Consider the following 16,176-nt stretch of genomic DNA (forward strand, 5'->3'; position numbering starts at 1 on the left):
CTTAATACACACCTAAATAAAAACGAGTACATATCTGTTTCCATATTGGCAGCGATTTAATTACCGGTACCTTGAAATCAATGCCTAGAATCGCTGCTCCATTTAGCTCCGCGAAAGTAGGCGGTACATACTCCCTCCCTCCTGGCCTGTGAACAGGCTCTGGCTGGAAGGGTCGAAAAGGAACTGGCTCAAATTGGAGGGGCCGAGGGGAGAACGGTATGGGGGTGGTGGCGTCTCCCTTCCTCTCTCTTGTATCCTTTTTATTCACGCTTTCTCTTCGCCCTATCCCCGACCAGAAAGCCTGTTCACAGGCTACCTCCCTCCCTCCTACCCCCCCCCCCCCACTCAAAAAGCTATACATCTGACAGTAACAAAGACTTGCCGCTCTTGAAGTTTGACAGTGTACCATCAGAGAGAAACGTAATGAAATCTTCACATACCTGTTTGTTTTGATTTTTGTGTTCACACTGTGAGGCAGAAGGAGAAACCCACTTGCAGGGAAGATTAGCTCAAGCCTTTCATACACCTAACAGCACACAACACACAAGAACAGCATTAGATCAACACCTTTACAGATGACCTAAAGTTTGCTCTTTTTCTTTTTATGGTAACTACTCAGAACGAGGAGGCACGTCCTTTAATTAACAATCCTTAAAATGTTGATACTAAAGATTCAGTAGAGGAGATCAGAAATTCCCAAACCTCTGAGATCTTTAATGGAGCATGAAAAAATACAGCTGTAATTTTACCGAGTCAAGGAGTGAGTGCTTTCAAATCAGGGCGCTTCAGGAGTTTTGCTTTGAAGTGAATGACCGGCTAGCCAGATGGCATGATAGGAGTACTTACCAATTTGCCACAAAATGGAGACATTTCACTTGAAACTCAAATGGAATACTATAGTACTTTTCCGGATAGATTCTCTTGTATTTTTGTTTGTTTACAGACGAGAGGGAAAGGATTATGGCTATGCATTCTTACCTCGAAAGTAACGTCATCTTGTAACAAGGCCTGCAGGTGAGCCTGTTGATACTGGTGGTCAGTGATCTCCACGCTGAGACGCACAGTAGTCTGTCCTGGATTCACACAATGTAGGTCTACACGGAAATCATTTTCACTTTCTACAGCCACTCCACTCTACAAACATAATACAATAATAAATTACTCATAACATGTAGATCTACCCTGCTCAGGACTTAAAGATTAAGATGGAGTTAAAGACTTATCCCTTAAGTTAAAATTATGACGAATTAATGTGAGGGCTGGGATAATATTTCCGTTTGTTTTTTCATCTTGACTAGCTCTACTTCATATGAATCATCACGCTCTTCTTTTTCAAGGTGAAGTGAAGAGACTTCCAAAATAGTTCCAAAACTAGTTTGTCCAGGACTATAAAAATAACTGTTAACTAGATGTTCACTTTTGTTTTCAGGGAATGCGGTGATTTGACGTAAGCAGGTGTAATTCCGTTGATCCTTTTGTGTTTTCTTCTGAGAACTTAAAAATTACTTCTTGAACACTTGAGAGAAACTTAAAATCTCGCAACCTCATAATTTAAATTTTCCAAATTAAAATTTTCAATTGACCCAAAAACTATCCAAGGCGAACATCAAGTAAATTCCAGCTAAAGAAGCAAGTTAAAAACTGAATGCTTACATTCATCATTGGGAAACAGGCAAGTCTACTGACTGTTTAAAAGGTTACAATGCAAGTTCTAAGCCCGTCCACACTACACCGGAGAAATTTGACAACGCAACAATCACCGGTCATTTGGGATTGTTGTTTGACGAAATCTCGGTCAGGGAAATCACATGGATATCGTGACACCGACGTTTTAGAAAAGCTCCGTTTTCTAAATGTTTTCCGTCCACACTAAAATGCAAAGCCAGCGTTTTCAAATTCCTCCGGTTTGAAGAGCATTTTCGAAAAGTTCCGTTTTCGTGACGGATTCGTAGAAATAAAGCTCCGGCGTAGCGTGGACGGAGACCCAGATTAATGGTGTAAACTCACCAAAACATAAACAGACTTCACTTGACACACATCAAGATTGGTTGAACTCCAAAAGAACTTCAAACCGGGTATAGCATTGGCAAAGGTGAAAGGTGTTTCATCGTTCAAACCACTCGCATACATGCTTATCTGTTAGATTAATCAAAAAATGTACAAAAGAATTAAAATAAATATAAAAATTAAAAGCGTTTTCTGGTTTAAAATTGGTGAAAATATGAACGAAGGAATGAACTTTCGGCTACCAGACTGTATCCTCTGATGAAGACTGCCGTTAAATGTTGCAGTCTGGTAGCCGAAGGCTCATAACATTTTCGCACAATCTGAGCCATAGAGCATTGCCAAATTTTACACGTTTAACAACGGTTACTGGTTCATTGATTCTTAAAATTAAAGTAAGTGACACCTAAACATGAAAACTCTTATTTAATACAAGTGAACAGGTGTTCAAAGGACTGCATGGTTAAAAACGAAAATATGTTGGACCATCCTAATTTAACCTTACCGTTCTCAATGTTGCAAACGTTTTTGAAAGATAAGCCATGAAATATCGCATAAGTGACTTGATTTGCTACATGTACTCTATCGATAATAACGCCCATGTAATTGACAGGGGGATTTTCGCGTGAGGAAAATTTTGGAATCTTGGCATACAACTATCACTATTGAATCGGACAGTAACTCAAAAACATCACCTAGACAATATTCTATTCTTTTATGAACCCCATATTAGCATTTTATTTCCTCGCAAGCATCTTTGTGTTCTTATTGTAATTTTTCTTTCTACTTCACACTTTTTACCGCATACATTTCAACGATCACGCTTTTTATTCACTATTTGTCAAAGATTGCAGACTAGCAATCGAAAGCTCATAATTTTAAACTATTTTAACCAGAGAACGTTTTGTTTTTAATTCTTATGTTTGATTTTTAACTTCTACTCCTAACCTTATTACAAATGTGTTAGTTTATCATGTTTGGTTGGACTGATAATTACCACCATAAAATCTAAAGGCAAAAGCCAGTAATAACAAAACACTGATGTACATTTGTACAGTTCATTTGTACCTTTGTCCCAGTGACCAGATTAGTAGAGGCAACATTGATTTTGATCCCTCTGAGCTGCACAACATGTATTAAGATGACGTCCTATGTACAACAGTCATCAAAGCAAAATGTAAACACAAAAACAAAGCAGACGGAAATACAAAATTATCACAGTCAAAACGCAAGCTAACAGTTGACTCGCCTCAACAGAGGACGTAATGACGAAACGTCACTACAGTTAGCCTAAATAACGTTCCGGTCCGGTTAGCCACAATAACGCTCCGGTTACACATAATGTCACTGAGCTTGGCGATTTGCTCTCAATAATTGTATGGGTTAACCATATTCCACATTGCTAGGTGCCATTTCGTCATTCCGCCATTTTCTGTTTTAAACACGCCCCTCAACGGACAATAGCCTGTGGCGCGGTCCTCGCTACAGACGCTACTTTAAAATGTCTGTGAATGAAACAACCTTAGTTTTTGTATTGTTTGACTTCACACTTAAATGAAATCTGAATCCTGTTTGTTACCTGAATCAAACTATACAAAGCAGCATAATTCTGCACCCTAATGATCTACAGAAAACCCTTAGTCAAATTACTTTGAATAGCTTTTAAAAAAAACAACTTTCACTTACTTCACCACTGTTTTACCACTCCAAGAATGCAGAAATAAAATCAGAAATTTGGTGTTACAAACAATTTAGCCACCGAACCTTCTTTTTATTATAAGCACAAAACTTCAAAGATGAGCGGGGTTACCTTGGAATGCAGTACGGTCTGTCCCTTAACTGGATCAGACGCCTGTACTAGTCCAGTGAGGTTGGTTGTGCCGAGCTGCTGTGCCTCAACCAGTCCTACATTACTGACAGTGGCTACTGTATGGTTGGCGATATTGAAGATTGTTGCTGCCTGGGGGCTGGGCCCACCTGTACTTCGAACCTGCAACAAATAGCAATTCATTTTAACTATTTCTGTGAGGTAGTCGATGCCAGATACTACATCAGCGTCTGTGTTTAATTCCAGTTTCTGTTACTGTAGCATGAAGCAGCTTAGAGTATAGCTACACCCCCCCCCCCCCCCCCTTCTGGATGACATACTAGTCCATCGCAGGGTTACCCCCCTCCCCTCCACCTTCAACAGCCGTAGGTCAGGTTGCCCCAAAAATTCTCTGGCAGCCACATATTTACACTCCTGGTTAGGTAAGAATTGACAGCAATCATTGTCAAAGTGAAGTATCTGGCCTGTCTAGACTGTCTAACAGGCTCTAGTGTTTGGGTTTCATACTCAAGCCCTGCTATATGACCGCCTGCTGGCAGTGTATGAGGCGTCTCGCCGAAGAACCCAACAAAATAGACCGATTCGGCTAACGTGTTTACATCCGTGTTGCCACCCAGTTCAAGTCATGTGATGATTCATTTGGGAGGTTACAATTGTTGTTTGTAGAGATACTCCCATGAAATCAGTTGCGTGTAACAAATTGCACAATTGTAACCTCCCAAATAAAATAATAAACACGTGGTCTAAATTGGGTGGCAATGCGGATGGAAATACGTTAGCTCAAACTGCTTATGACCTCGGCCAGGGCTGGGACTCAAATCTCTTAATCTGGAGTCGAATACATTGACAATAGACCTTGTTAGCTTTGTAGTTTGTTGTCCCAATTTTGACCATGTGAAGTCGATCCTTCAGAGTTTGTTCATACTGTAACTTGCTATAAGAAGTTTTTAGATACAAGGTCATACAAACAAAATATGATAGAATATTATACCTGAAATGAGGCTCCTCGAATGAGCACAACCACTCTTGGATCTAGCCGCAAAGGTGCAAAAACCTGCCGCAGAAAAAGAAATTATCACAAATTACTGCCAGTTAGGTAAAAACGTGCATGGAACTCCTTTTTTTTCAAAAGAGCAATTGTTTATCACTGTCCAAGACTTGGGTGCAAATTCACACACAGTATACGCAAACTTTGAGGAAATATTTGGAAAACTAATACTTGTGCAGGCAGTGTGGTGAAGTGGTTTTGGGTACCGGACGTGAAATCTGAAAACTGAGGAGTTCATGTCCCGTTCTGACCACTAGCCAGTGTTGTTGTTGGTAGTCCCGAGTTCAATTTCTTGGCCACGCTTGTACATGTATATAGCCAACAGGCCTGCTTCTTTCCACTCATGAATTTTAACCACATAATGTTCATTTAGATTATTCAGATCATCTCCCAGGTAGGTTTCATAGAGAATTTAAGCAACACCAGGTACTACGGCTTAACCAATGAATGGAAATCCTTCAGTGGGTGGTTGTCCTGTGGCTTGAAAATCTGATGACGTACCTGGATGTCCTTAGGTTCACTTGTGGCACGCCCTTTTTCTTTGATTGATGCTGTAAATGTGAGGCTCGCTGTGCCAAGAGACAGGCCCTTGACATTAAAGAAGGCTGTGTCCTGGTTGACCTTAATCAGGTCTTCAATTTCAATGTTTGGTCTAAAAGAGAACACAAGTATAGCATCAGGTTGGTTTTTGAATGATAACAATAATATTATCATTTTATTATTATTATGAAACACTCTTGTTTTACTGATAAGAAAACAATCATGCCCATGGTTGTTCAAAGAATATGTTGTACACTGTAGTAATTAATTGAACTTGTAAGATAACAAGTGTAGCCCATTAAAACTGACTGTTTGGCCTTCTAAATTTTGTCAACAATGGTTAGTTTTGATCCCTCTACAGATAGTCTAATAAAGTCTGTCTGTGAGAAGTTGTTTCAAACATCTCTTAAGAGTTTTTCCTAGATGTAACTTGGTTCTTTCCATTACAGTTGAACGGCACACCAAGTCAGTGAAAAGATGAACTTCAAAAATTAAGGTACTGTCTGTGACAAAAGTGGGAGGGTGCAGTGGCCTCATGGATAGCACGCTCATTTCTGGATTGAGCGGTCTGGGTTTGAGCCCTGACCGAGGACATTGTTTTACGTTCTTGACCAGGACACTTCACTCACAGTGCCTCTCTCCACCCAGGTGTATAAATGGGTACTGGCAAATTTAATGCTGGGGGTAACCCTGCAATGGACTAGCATCACGAGTAGAAATATTCCTAGTTGCTTCATGCTACAGAAACCGGGATAAGCTCCGGCTCAATGGGCCACTTGGCTCTTATGCAGACATATAACGGTGACACAAGTCTATTAAGGGCTATTCAAAGATTGATCAACATCTAATAATTTCTCCTTAAAATACAATCACATCACCCAAAACAGGAAATACCTGATGTTTAAAATGTCAGGAGTAAAGTGCGGTGTTAATTTGAGGAGTTTGAGGCTTTTAAATAGCAGTGGTGAGCCAAACATATCCGAAAGCTGTAGTCGTAGAGTCTCTGATGAGAATATCTCAATCTGATGAATAAAAAAAAAAACAACAAAAGAACATGGTTCATTGCAGACAATGATTCTTTGACATGTCTATTGATTCTTTGCTTAGTTCTGAGAGGAGCTCGTTGACCATGATTTGACACGCAAGCCCTTATATTTTGCAGTTTACTAATCTTCAAATAGAAGATGAATGGATATTAGACATTATTTTATGACTGAGAACATTGCGACTGGCTGATAGCAGGCCAATTTGTCGGTAATTTTTAATTTGGCAGTCCAAATTAACTTGGGCACGTTCATCATTTTCTCAGTCATATAATAAAAGAGTAATCGTATGGCAAACAGTCATGTGTGGATACAACTTCACTTGCCCGGTACCTCCCCCCACCCCACCTATATGTATAATGTCACACACAAGTACCTGCAATTTCTCCTTAGTTTCAACGGTGTATTGGGACAGGAAAGGGAAGGAGCAACAAATTTTCAAAAGGAAAAAAGTGGTGGTTTTTCAAACTTCACTTGTAAAACACAGATAATTTGTTGCATTACTATTGTCTGTCATTGTAAATACATATACATGTACATGTATGGTGATGAGCAGCTGAATCCTAGCCCTCCACAGTAAACCATTCTCTTTTACTCTCTACATCTTCACATGTCACATACCTTGTTGACGACATCAACATGCACTCCATATATTTCGGACACTTGTGCATTTACCACAGCTGGGCCTGTAGAGTCCAGGCAAACATCGTGCACTGTTACAGTGAATAACCCTTCAGACCTTGGAACGACCTTGACAAAAATGGATACATGTAGTTTAATGGTAAAAGATTATTAGAGTTGGGTTCCTAAATAAGAAATAAGAGGGAGGTTGGAGTAAATTTGAGTGGGGGTATGGGAGGCGCGGTGGCCTCATGGTTAGTGCGCTCAACTCTGGTTTGAGCGGTCCGGGTTTGAGCCCAGACAGAGTTGTTGTGTTCTTGGGCAAGACACTTTACTCTCACAGTGCCTCTCTCCACCCAGGAGTATAAATTGGTATCGGCAAATTTAATGCTGGGGTAAACCTGTGATGGACTAGCATCCCATCTAGGGATTAGTAGAATAGAGAGTTGAGTAGGGTAGAAATACTCCTACTGTTATAAACTGCTTGATGCTATGGAAAACCCCAGATAAGCACCGGCCTGATTGGTCACTTGGCTCATATGCAGACTTAACTCATAAGGGGGGTTGAGGAAGGGGCAGGGAAGGATACAGAGAAAAGTATCGAGAAATACAAGAAGATACATGGTGAACTACTGTATGAGTGAAATAGCTTGTTGAGGATTACATGGTGATCTGCTAGTGAAATAGCTGGTTGAGGATTACATGGTGAACTGCTAGTGAAATAGCTGGTTGAGGATGTCTGCATACTCACCACTAAGTCAGTCTTTCCTTGGTAACTGACTTCTGCAATGGCATCACTGCTTCCCTTGACAGCAAAATGACCTGAACCTCCGTCAATGTGGAAAACAACCTGCAACAAAAATGAAAAAGAGAATTACATACATGTATATATTCAAGAATTCTAAATAATAGGTGAAAAGTAAGGCTAACTGAAGTTTTGTACAGTGTAGCTGCTAAAATGCAAGAATCAGTTCATGATGTCATAAATCATCTACCTGGTTATCAGGGTGATTCAGTATTGAGGCCTCTGGTGGAATAAGTTTTCTCTCAGGCACTAACAGCAACTTCAGATGTCCATGGAGATTGAACTTTCTGGGTTCCTTATAAAGAATTATGATGCAAATTGATAATCAATATTAAAATTTGGTTAGCTGGCAAAGATTTCTCTTGGCAATAAGCTTCAGAAAATTTAACTTTATCTTTTAAACTTTTCCAGATCTGGAAAGCAAAATTTACAGAACTTTACAACTTTTAAGAATTGTAGTAACATACTATGTCTAAGGTGGGGATACATGCAGCCTCCTACACAGACAAGAGCCTTGAAGAATGTTTGTGAGGAAGGCTAGGGTACACATCACCTTTAGAGTCAAGTGAAAAGTGTTTGTCATTCAATGGTATCATAATTATATCACATTTAAGTCACCAACACCAGTTCTTTTCCGAACTACCCTCACTTACACCCGCCTTTCACTGTTAGGTTCATAGGGGACATCTTTCCAAACGCCATCTCTTGACATGCTATGTAACATGGCCTATTTTAAACAAAAATGTAAGCACAACAGACTTCTTTACGGTGAAACTTGAATTTTAGAGGTGAAAGATGGATTTATTTTACATCAAACCAAGATTAGCAGTAGCAAGAAGTCATTCAATGAGAGATAAATAGGCTGCTTTGGATGTTTACATCTTGCGCACATTAAAAGCAGTAGCGGGACAATTCTACCAGAGGTTGCTATTGAGAACGGATCAACTACATTCAAATTGTTTGAATTATCCAGTAAACTGGGAAACTTGCAAAGTCCACATTCTTCTTCAGCAATTTGAGGTCATTAATTATCATTTATTTGTCATTTCCTTCACTAATTGCAGTTAAACAGCCTGTTCAGCTGTTTACATAGCATGTCGGAAGACGGCATGTCGAAAGATGGCAAGTCAAAAGATGTCGCCTATGCACTGGACAAACTATTTTCCCAGACTCTCCACAAACCCCGTGAGAATGACAATGTTAAATTATAGTGGAAACCCACCTTACAACACCTTGTTAATGGGGTCACCTTGTTATAAATAATTATGGCCACTGTTTTTTTTTTTTTTTCGCCTAGCAAAATACCCCTGCACTTTCTTGTAAGAAAACCCATTAATGCGGCCACACTGTTAAACTTAATACGGCCAACAGCCACATTCTAAAATCCCAACCTGTATAATCCTTTATTAATTTATCCTATTAATAAAGACACTCAGGCCAGTTATGGTCATCTTTCCATGGTTAATATTGTATGCACTGATAGAAGGTTCTTTTTTTAATTATATCTGCATTCCAGATGCTCATTAAGAACAGTTGTTTAGAAGGCAGGCCAAAGTGGAGTTGTGATATTTCTGTCAAGATGCCACTTAAATTTGACATAAAAAGGCCACCCCGTTAATACCACCAAATTTTCATGGCCTATTAGAGACCCTATTAACAGGGTTCAACCGTAGTCAAGTTACAGCTAGCTGTACATGTACATCAGATTGCAACAATGAATGCAATGTAAGAATCCGATCCTCTTATAAAAAATAACAACATAGTCAAACCTCCAATTCCAGTCCACACCATCTGAAAATGTCACACTGGTATTGCTCAATTGATGCTTGGATGATCACACCACCCATCCTGTCACTCAGGCTCACAGTCTGATAAGCTGTCCAAACAAAGACCAAAAGAAAAAAAAAAGTAAAAAAAAACTTATAGCAAATGTAAGCAACCATAATTTACTAATTCTGACAAAAATGTATACTTACAAAATTAACCGGTAACTAAAATCCTTAAAACAATTTACTCCACTCTGAAGAATATACAGGCTGTAGGCCCAAAAAGGAAAACAATAAGGCTGCCGATACTACTGATAAACTGTGTTGAGAGAGATTCACCTCATTCAAATGTTTTTCAGTCTTGCAGTTGTTAATGCTGTTTAGAGCTACAATGAGCAACAAGTGTTGAGACCCTTTGAAATAACATTTGATTTTTGAGCGTCTTGGAATCACTCCCCCCTATCCCCAACAATGTTGATTTTTCATTTCTAAGACTGCACAGACCACAGCACCTACACAACATTGACTTGGCGACCAGGAGTATCAGAGAACTAATGCTAGGTGCAAATAAAATAGAATAAGACATTCAATATCCCAAACCATCAAAGCATCTAAAAGTGTCACAACTACTTTTGTCACTTATTGTAGCTTACTATTTAGATCTTTTTTGTCTGACAGGTTAATGAGGACAGAAAATAACTTAGAACAGATGGACACAGGGATTGCATATTGTAAGTAGTATAGTTTGAATCCTTAGTATTACAAGATAAAGACAGTTGAAAGGAAGCAAAATACATACATAATGCTCGTCTAAGGTTATCATCTTCCTTGTATTTAACAAACATCATCTTCACAGAGCTTGTCATATCAACAAATTCTGCCAGCTCACGATCACTGGTTGACCACATAACAGTCAGTGATGTAAAGTTATCAAATAATCGTCCAAGAGAATCACGCAGGTGAAGCACAAGGTTCAACTGCTGATTATTTCGAACATGGATCTAAACCCAACAACAAATCAATGAAAAAAAAAAAAGATTTAAGCTCTGGAATGGTTTAAAGAAGTCACTCAAAAAAAACGTATTTTTTTATAAACAATAACTAAAACCTTGCACTAAGCTTAGCCTCTCATTGAAGTTTCAGCCTCTAAAGTGCAGGTTTTCCTTATGAAATTCGTCTCCAAAGCAGCCCAAAATTTAACATCATTGCCGCCATTTTGAACGGTACTCATCAGCCAGGCTGCATTTTTGTGACATCATTATGTCCAAGTGATTTTGTCCGTGGTTTTCGAAAACCCTTAACTGCCACTCTAGGTTATGTCTGCTCTTGAGCCTTATTATTTTGAGCTAAAGGTGCTCCAAACCCCAAAAATGATGTCAGTGAAGACAGTGAAGAGAGTGAAGTAGATAATCGCTTGGAGAAAATACATTTTGCTGACCTTGTGAAGGATGCCAAGTCAGTTGCAGGTTTTCCGCTTCTCGCCACAATTCAAGTTGGACAGAATGACGCCACATAAACAAAGCCTTGCTGCCAAGTGCAGTTTCAAAATGGTGGCCAACAAAGTCGAATTTTAGGCTTCTTTTGAGACTAATTTTTACAGGATAGCAGGCACTTTAGAGGCTGAAACTTTGATGAGTGGGAAACCCAGTGTTTACTTGCTATAGGTGGAGAGACAAAATAGCAAGCTCTTTTGGAGTGACCTTCTCCTTTAAGCAAAGTCTGTGTGAGCCCAGTAACAGGCATAAGGTCAGTGATTGTAGCCTAACATTGTATTGAATACATGTATTTGAACATCAGGCCACTACACCAAGAAACCCATTAACAACACTCACTTTCACTCACACATGGCTTTTTCGCTGTATAGACATGCAAAGAAGTTTGTGTCTAATAGCCTGGCACTACATGTACAGTGTAGTGGATTTTGCTGTCCTGCTAGTTGATTCTGCCCTTTGCTTGTCTGATTTATTAATTAGTATTTAGCATGGACTGTTTATTACTAGTTTATTATTACCTGATGATTTTTAACCGCATATAAAGAAATGTTAAATAAATAAATAAATAAATAAACAGGCAAGTGTAGTTTATTGGGAAAAATCTTGTGAGGAAAGTCAAATCATAGAAGGACTGTAAATGATCTAACTATTTTATTAGTTTCATTTTAACTTAGTTAATTCACTAAAGTAAGAAGGGCTAACCTTTTGTGAACAAATTTCCACTACTACACTATTTTCACACCTTGCCTGAAGGGCAAACTCAAATATTGGTTTTATTGTATATATTTACCTCTTTGTTTGAGCTGACACAATTTTCAGGTGACAGTTGACGTCCATCCACTGTTGGAAGCTTAATATCAGGAACAATAGTCAATGATGCAGGATCCATGCATGCAAATCTAAAAAAAAAAAAAAAACAAGGATTGGAAGCTACCTTTCATAATCAATTTATTACAAGAGTGACAAAGTGAAACTAACAGAGAGAGATCATTAACCCATTGACACCTATGGATTTTTGACAAAAATGCATTTTTTTGGACATTTTGGACATTTAGACATTTTTGGCATGGACATCAGCTAAATGAGCTCCAATCTAGCCAAAAAGGCATTTGCAAGGTGACAACATGCCTTTCTTTCTACTAGCATCAAGTTTTTTGACCTTTTTGCTTGGGCATGCATAGAAATGATGATCACAATCTATGTCACTGTCATAAAGTACTGTTGGCTTATTCAGAGTGTATAAATTATGTGTATTTATATTGTAGGTATATAATATGTTGAATTATTCTCACATTGTGATTTGTTCTCATTATTTTATGACCTATTGGAGCACAGAGGCACATGTATGGATGATGTCTGTGACATTTTTTGTTTCTATATAATTATAATTCAAGAAGATTCCATGTTGCGATGCACAATCTATTCAGTAATACAATGAATATCACAGATGGAATCAGAATTAATTTTAATAAGAACAAAAACGTAGCAAACGAGCCATTAGGCGAATGTGTCACTGATGTTCTTGCACATTTTGATGCCATCTGTGATCTAAAGTACAGTGTGTATCACAACATGGAATCTATTCATTAAGTAGTGTGCGGAGAGGCTGCACATTGATTATTTTAGCTCACCTGATTGATACAGAGGAACTTGCAGGGTATGGATTCTTTTGTGATGGTTTGTTTCCAACCTTGACATTCAGGACCTTAACAAAAAAAAGTTAATGAAATGTAAAACACGAGTTTATTCATTTTTGCTCTTCCAACATAAATCCCTCACCAAATGACAATTAAATAATCTATTAACAGGGCTTGGCTAAATCTTTGTACATCTGTCCATGAACCATAATTTAAACAATCTATGGTTTAAAGCTTCAGAAAATTGATATCAATCAAGAATCACAAAAGAGTATTTTTTGCATGCTCAAAAAACTGCGATGACCAGATGTCTTGATTCTTGGCGGGAAAAATGAGGAAGATGGGCTCTGGCAAAAAGAACATTCCTTGTTGTGAAGCCACTGTATGTTGTCATTAAACCATGCAGGTCTTTTTGGCGTAAGGCTAATCTTCTCACCTGTTCACCATGTTTTCGACAAATGACACTGAAATAGTGAAAAGACCCACTGTGGTCCACTGCAAGAAAACAGGCAGTGCTCTCAGCACAAACAGTTTTCATATGGCAAAATAATTCACTTAACAATTGTTTACTGTACTGTACAATATTACTTACTAGCCACATGTAACTGAACACAAAATATATATTACTCCAACTTGTCAAACCTGAATACTGGTAAAGGAAAAATTACAGAATGTAATGTTACAACTTACATGATTGTAAATCCCAGCAATTTGACCAGAAGATCACACAAGACAAGACTTTCGTTTATTATAAAATTATAATATTATAATCAAAAATGTCTGAGGTTATCTTTATCAAGGATGTTCCTTATAAGTACCACAAAAAAGTATACTATGTGAAGCATTACTGGTTAACCATATATAACAGTAAGAATTCTTAAGAGGCACTCTGTGCTACGTATGGACAGCATAGCTTCAAAGACAACACTCAAATTGTGGTACATACTATAGGAAAAGAAATCAATGTGTACATTTTTTTTTGAATTCATAATATTTCACTTACCAGGGTAATCTGCAGTATGATGATAATCAATGGAAACATCATCAGCTCTCAATGGATCTGGAATTACTGTCAAACAATGGACAAATTGAAGGTTAGTTTAACGTTACAGTATACCTTCAGGGGTGTCTCGCGCGCAAGCGATGTAGCGCGTGCAGTTTAAGCTATAGATAACTAAACCCCTATATCAAATTAAAGCCTATGGAGCTGGCTATCAAACTATACCAACAATTTTGAAAGAAAATGAATTGTCGAATTTTTCACGACCACTAAATGCGAGCGCCCGAATCACCTTTCGAAAGCTACAAGTCAAAGCGAATTTCGTTTTTCGCCAATTTAATTTTTTCCTCGGTTTCAGGGCCCAAAGCGCTTAAAAAATGTGTCTGCGTTTTGGCATATTCGATTGCAGTAAAAAGTTACAGAACATTTTCGAAATAGGATTAAAAAAATGTGGAGTGATCGTACAAAAATCGCTCTCGAAGAAAAAGTATTTCGAAATTAACAATTCCCAGACACGCTTTTGTAGTTTATATGTTAAACTAGCCACTGTCCAAATTTAAGAGCAATTGAACAAATTTCCTTTGAGTTATAACTCTTTAAAGTGTCTGCTTCAAGTGAAAAAATTTATTCGAGAAAACAGCGCTAAGAAAAATTTTCTGCTTTGCGAACAAACTCCGCCCACAAACGTCTTCAACTGGGTTCTCAGGTAACTAAGCCAATCAGTGCAGGGAAAGTTTACTACCGTTAACCTCCTGGTGAAATTTACGCGCGAATCTCTAAAAAACTCTTGTGTTTCGCAATGCGCTCAAGGAACCGAAGGCAGAGAGATAATTTTTCTGTAGCTCGGTATTTCTTGAAGCTGGTCTGGCAAAATGGGGAAGACTAAAAAGGATACGAACGCTAGAGTGGCTGAGCGAAGGAAACAAACAAAAGACAGCGCGGAGAGCTACTGTGTGTGAGCAACTGTGCATGGATAATATTTCAAATGGTCTCAATGAGTCCGACGATTCGTCGATATCGGACTCATCAGAAGAGTCTCTGTCAGCATCCCTGTTATTGCTGTCAAGTTCCGAAATTTTTACAGAACCTTTCTTTTCTCTCACCACGAATATTTGCCCGCCTTATACGATAACTATAGCTTCATCTGCGTGGCGAACTTTCGCTTCTTCACTCATTGATGTAGTTTCATTCGTTCTTCGCTGTTTTCGCTTTTTCGAACCGGTCCATGGTTTAAACGTGGTCTATGTTTACTTATAACTTAATAGAGACATGCCTAATATCAAAAATGCTGGGTAGTCAGAACAACAATGCTGATCAACTGAGTAGTCAATTCGTGACATCCATATAGGTAATTCCCGCGAAAATCGTCTCGGTTGATTGCATACGCGCCAAAGGGCTGTCAATCAAGAGGTAAACTTTTACTTCCGGTGAAAACGTAAAACCGCCATTTCTCCGCCAATATTTAGCCTTTTTCAAAAATTTTTTTCAGAAATTAGAGATTATTCTTCGACCTCTATTTTGACCCAAAAATCCAAATTTGAAGAAAATTGCCGACCCGAAGGTATACTGTAACCTTAAAAGGAAAATAGACAAACAGACAGATTTGAGACATTGGAGAAGATACAGTCATGTAGCTTCATGTGCTCTAATAGTTTTTGTCAGTGGTCATTGCAGTGGTTCTACTTCCTGTGCTTTGGACTATTTTTGGTAATAAATTACATTAGCTGCACAGTATTTCTGGGTTCAGTTTTAGAGTAACAAGACACTTAACTATATCTAGCACTCAATTGTCAAAGGAGTATATTTTATTTCATAATTTAAAACAGAGACCATCTCTCTTACCTTCTTCATAGTACCCTGAAGTGTCAACAATCCAAGGTAGAGGTCCACCTTCTAGCATGAGATTTTTTGTAGAGCACAAGGAAACTATGGCAATGTCCACAGGATCAAGAACCTGAAATTACAGAGACAAGCACTCTTTTAAATCTTACTAATGCTGACAATTTTTGAGCTTGGCTCAAAGCCTTACAGTTGGTTTTGTACACGTTTTGGACCAATTCACTCCAGGACTTTTCAAGGACTTTTCAGGGACTCTCAAGGGCAAAAATCCAACTTTTCAAGAACAGATCACTAGAAAGGTTTGGGCTCTTACACAACATAACAGTCATTATGATATCATACTGAACCACATGTACCAGAGACTGTATGTACATGTAGAATTAGGAATTGATGGAAACAAAAAGGCCTTTCAAAGAACTTTTAAAGACCCTCAAGGTGCATGTGAAATATAAACAAAATTGCAGTGTCTTTGGCTGTATTTGTGTAGTTCTCTCAGTGACAATTGTATCCCAAGTTGCCCTGTTTATGGTTTCTGAGTAAGTGCAGGGGAAG

General features: G+C 38.4%; 1 protein-coding gene across 2 annotated transcripts in view; it reads right to left on the reverse strand.

The window, feature by feature from the left end:
* LOC110050933 (nuclear pore membrane glycoprotein 210-like) overlaps positions 1-16,176 on the reverse strand; it is a 39,155-nt gene that overhangs the window by 12,790 nt on the left and 10,189 nt on the right. For both annotated transcript variants that reach the window (XR_016203520.1, XM_089277097.1), the window contains exons 18-35: positions 15,628-15,739; positions 13,789-13,854; positions 13,222-13,280; positions 12,780-12,853; positions 11,939-12,047; positions 10,455-10,656; positions 9,659-9,765; positions 8,080-8,184; positions 7,836-7,934; positions 7,085-7,213; positions 6,315-6,442; positions 5,382-5,532; positions 4,824-4,886; positions 3,815-3,994; positions 3,073-3,153; positions 2,008-2,136; positions 979-1,134; positions 441-526 (exon numbers count right to left, since the gene is read on the reverse strand). Coding sequence is in view for 1 of the 2 variants with exons in the window: in XM_089277097.1 (XP_089133223.1) it covers positions 441-526; positions 979-1,134; positions 2,008-2,136; positions 3,073-3,153; positions 3,815-3,994; positions 4,824-4,886; positions 5,382-5,532; positions 6,315-6,442; positions 7,085-7,213; positions 7,836-7,934; positions 8,080-8,184; positions 9,659-9,765; positions 10,455-10,656; positions 11,939-12,047; positions 12,780-12,853; positions 13,222-13,280; positions 13,789-13,854; positions 15,628-15,739 (2,036 nt within the window). In the remaining variant the exon portion in view is untranslated. The remainder of the gene's footprint in view (positions 1-440; positions 527-978; positions 1,135-2,007; positions 2,137-3,072; positions 3,154-3,814; positions 3,995-4,823; positions 4,887-5,381; positions 5,533-6,314; positions 6,443-7,084; positions 7,214-7,835; positions 7,935-8,079; positions 8,185-9,658; positions 9,766-10,454; positions 10,657-11,938; positions 12,048-12,779; positions 12,854-13,221; positions 13,281-13,788; positions 13,855-15,627; positions 15,740-16,176) is intronic.

The sequence above is a fragment of the Orbicella faveolata genome, unplaced genomic scaffold (assembly GCF_042242905.1).
Source record: "Orbicella faveolata isolate gen_17 unplaced genomic scaffold, um_ofav_v1 contig_46, whole genome shotgun sequence".
NCBI classification, from domain to species: domain Eukaryota; kingdom Metazoa; phylum Cnidaria; class Anthozoa; order Scleractinia; family Merulinidae; genus Orbicella; species Orbicella faveolata.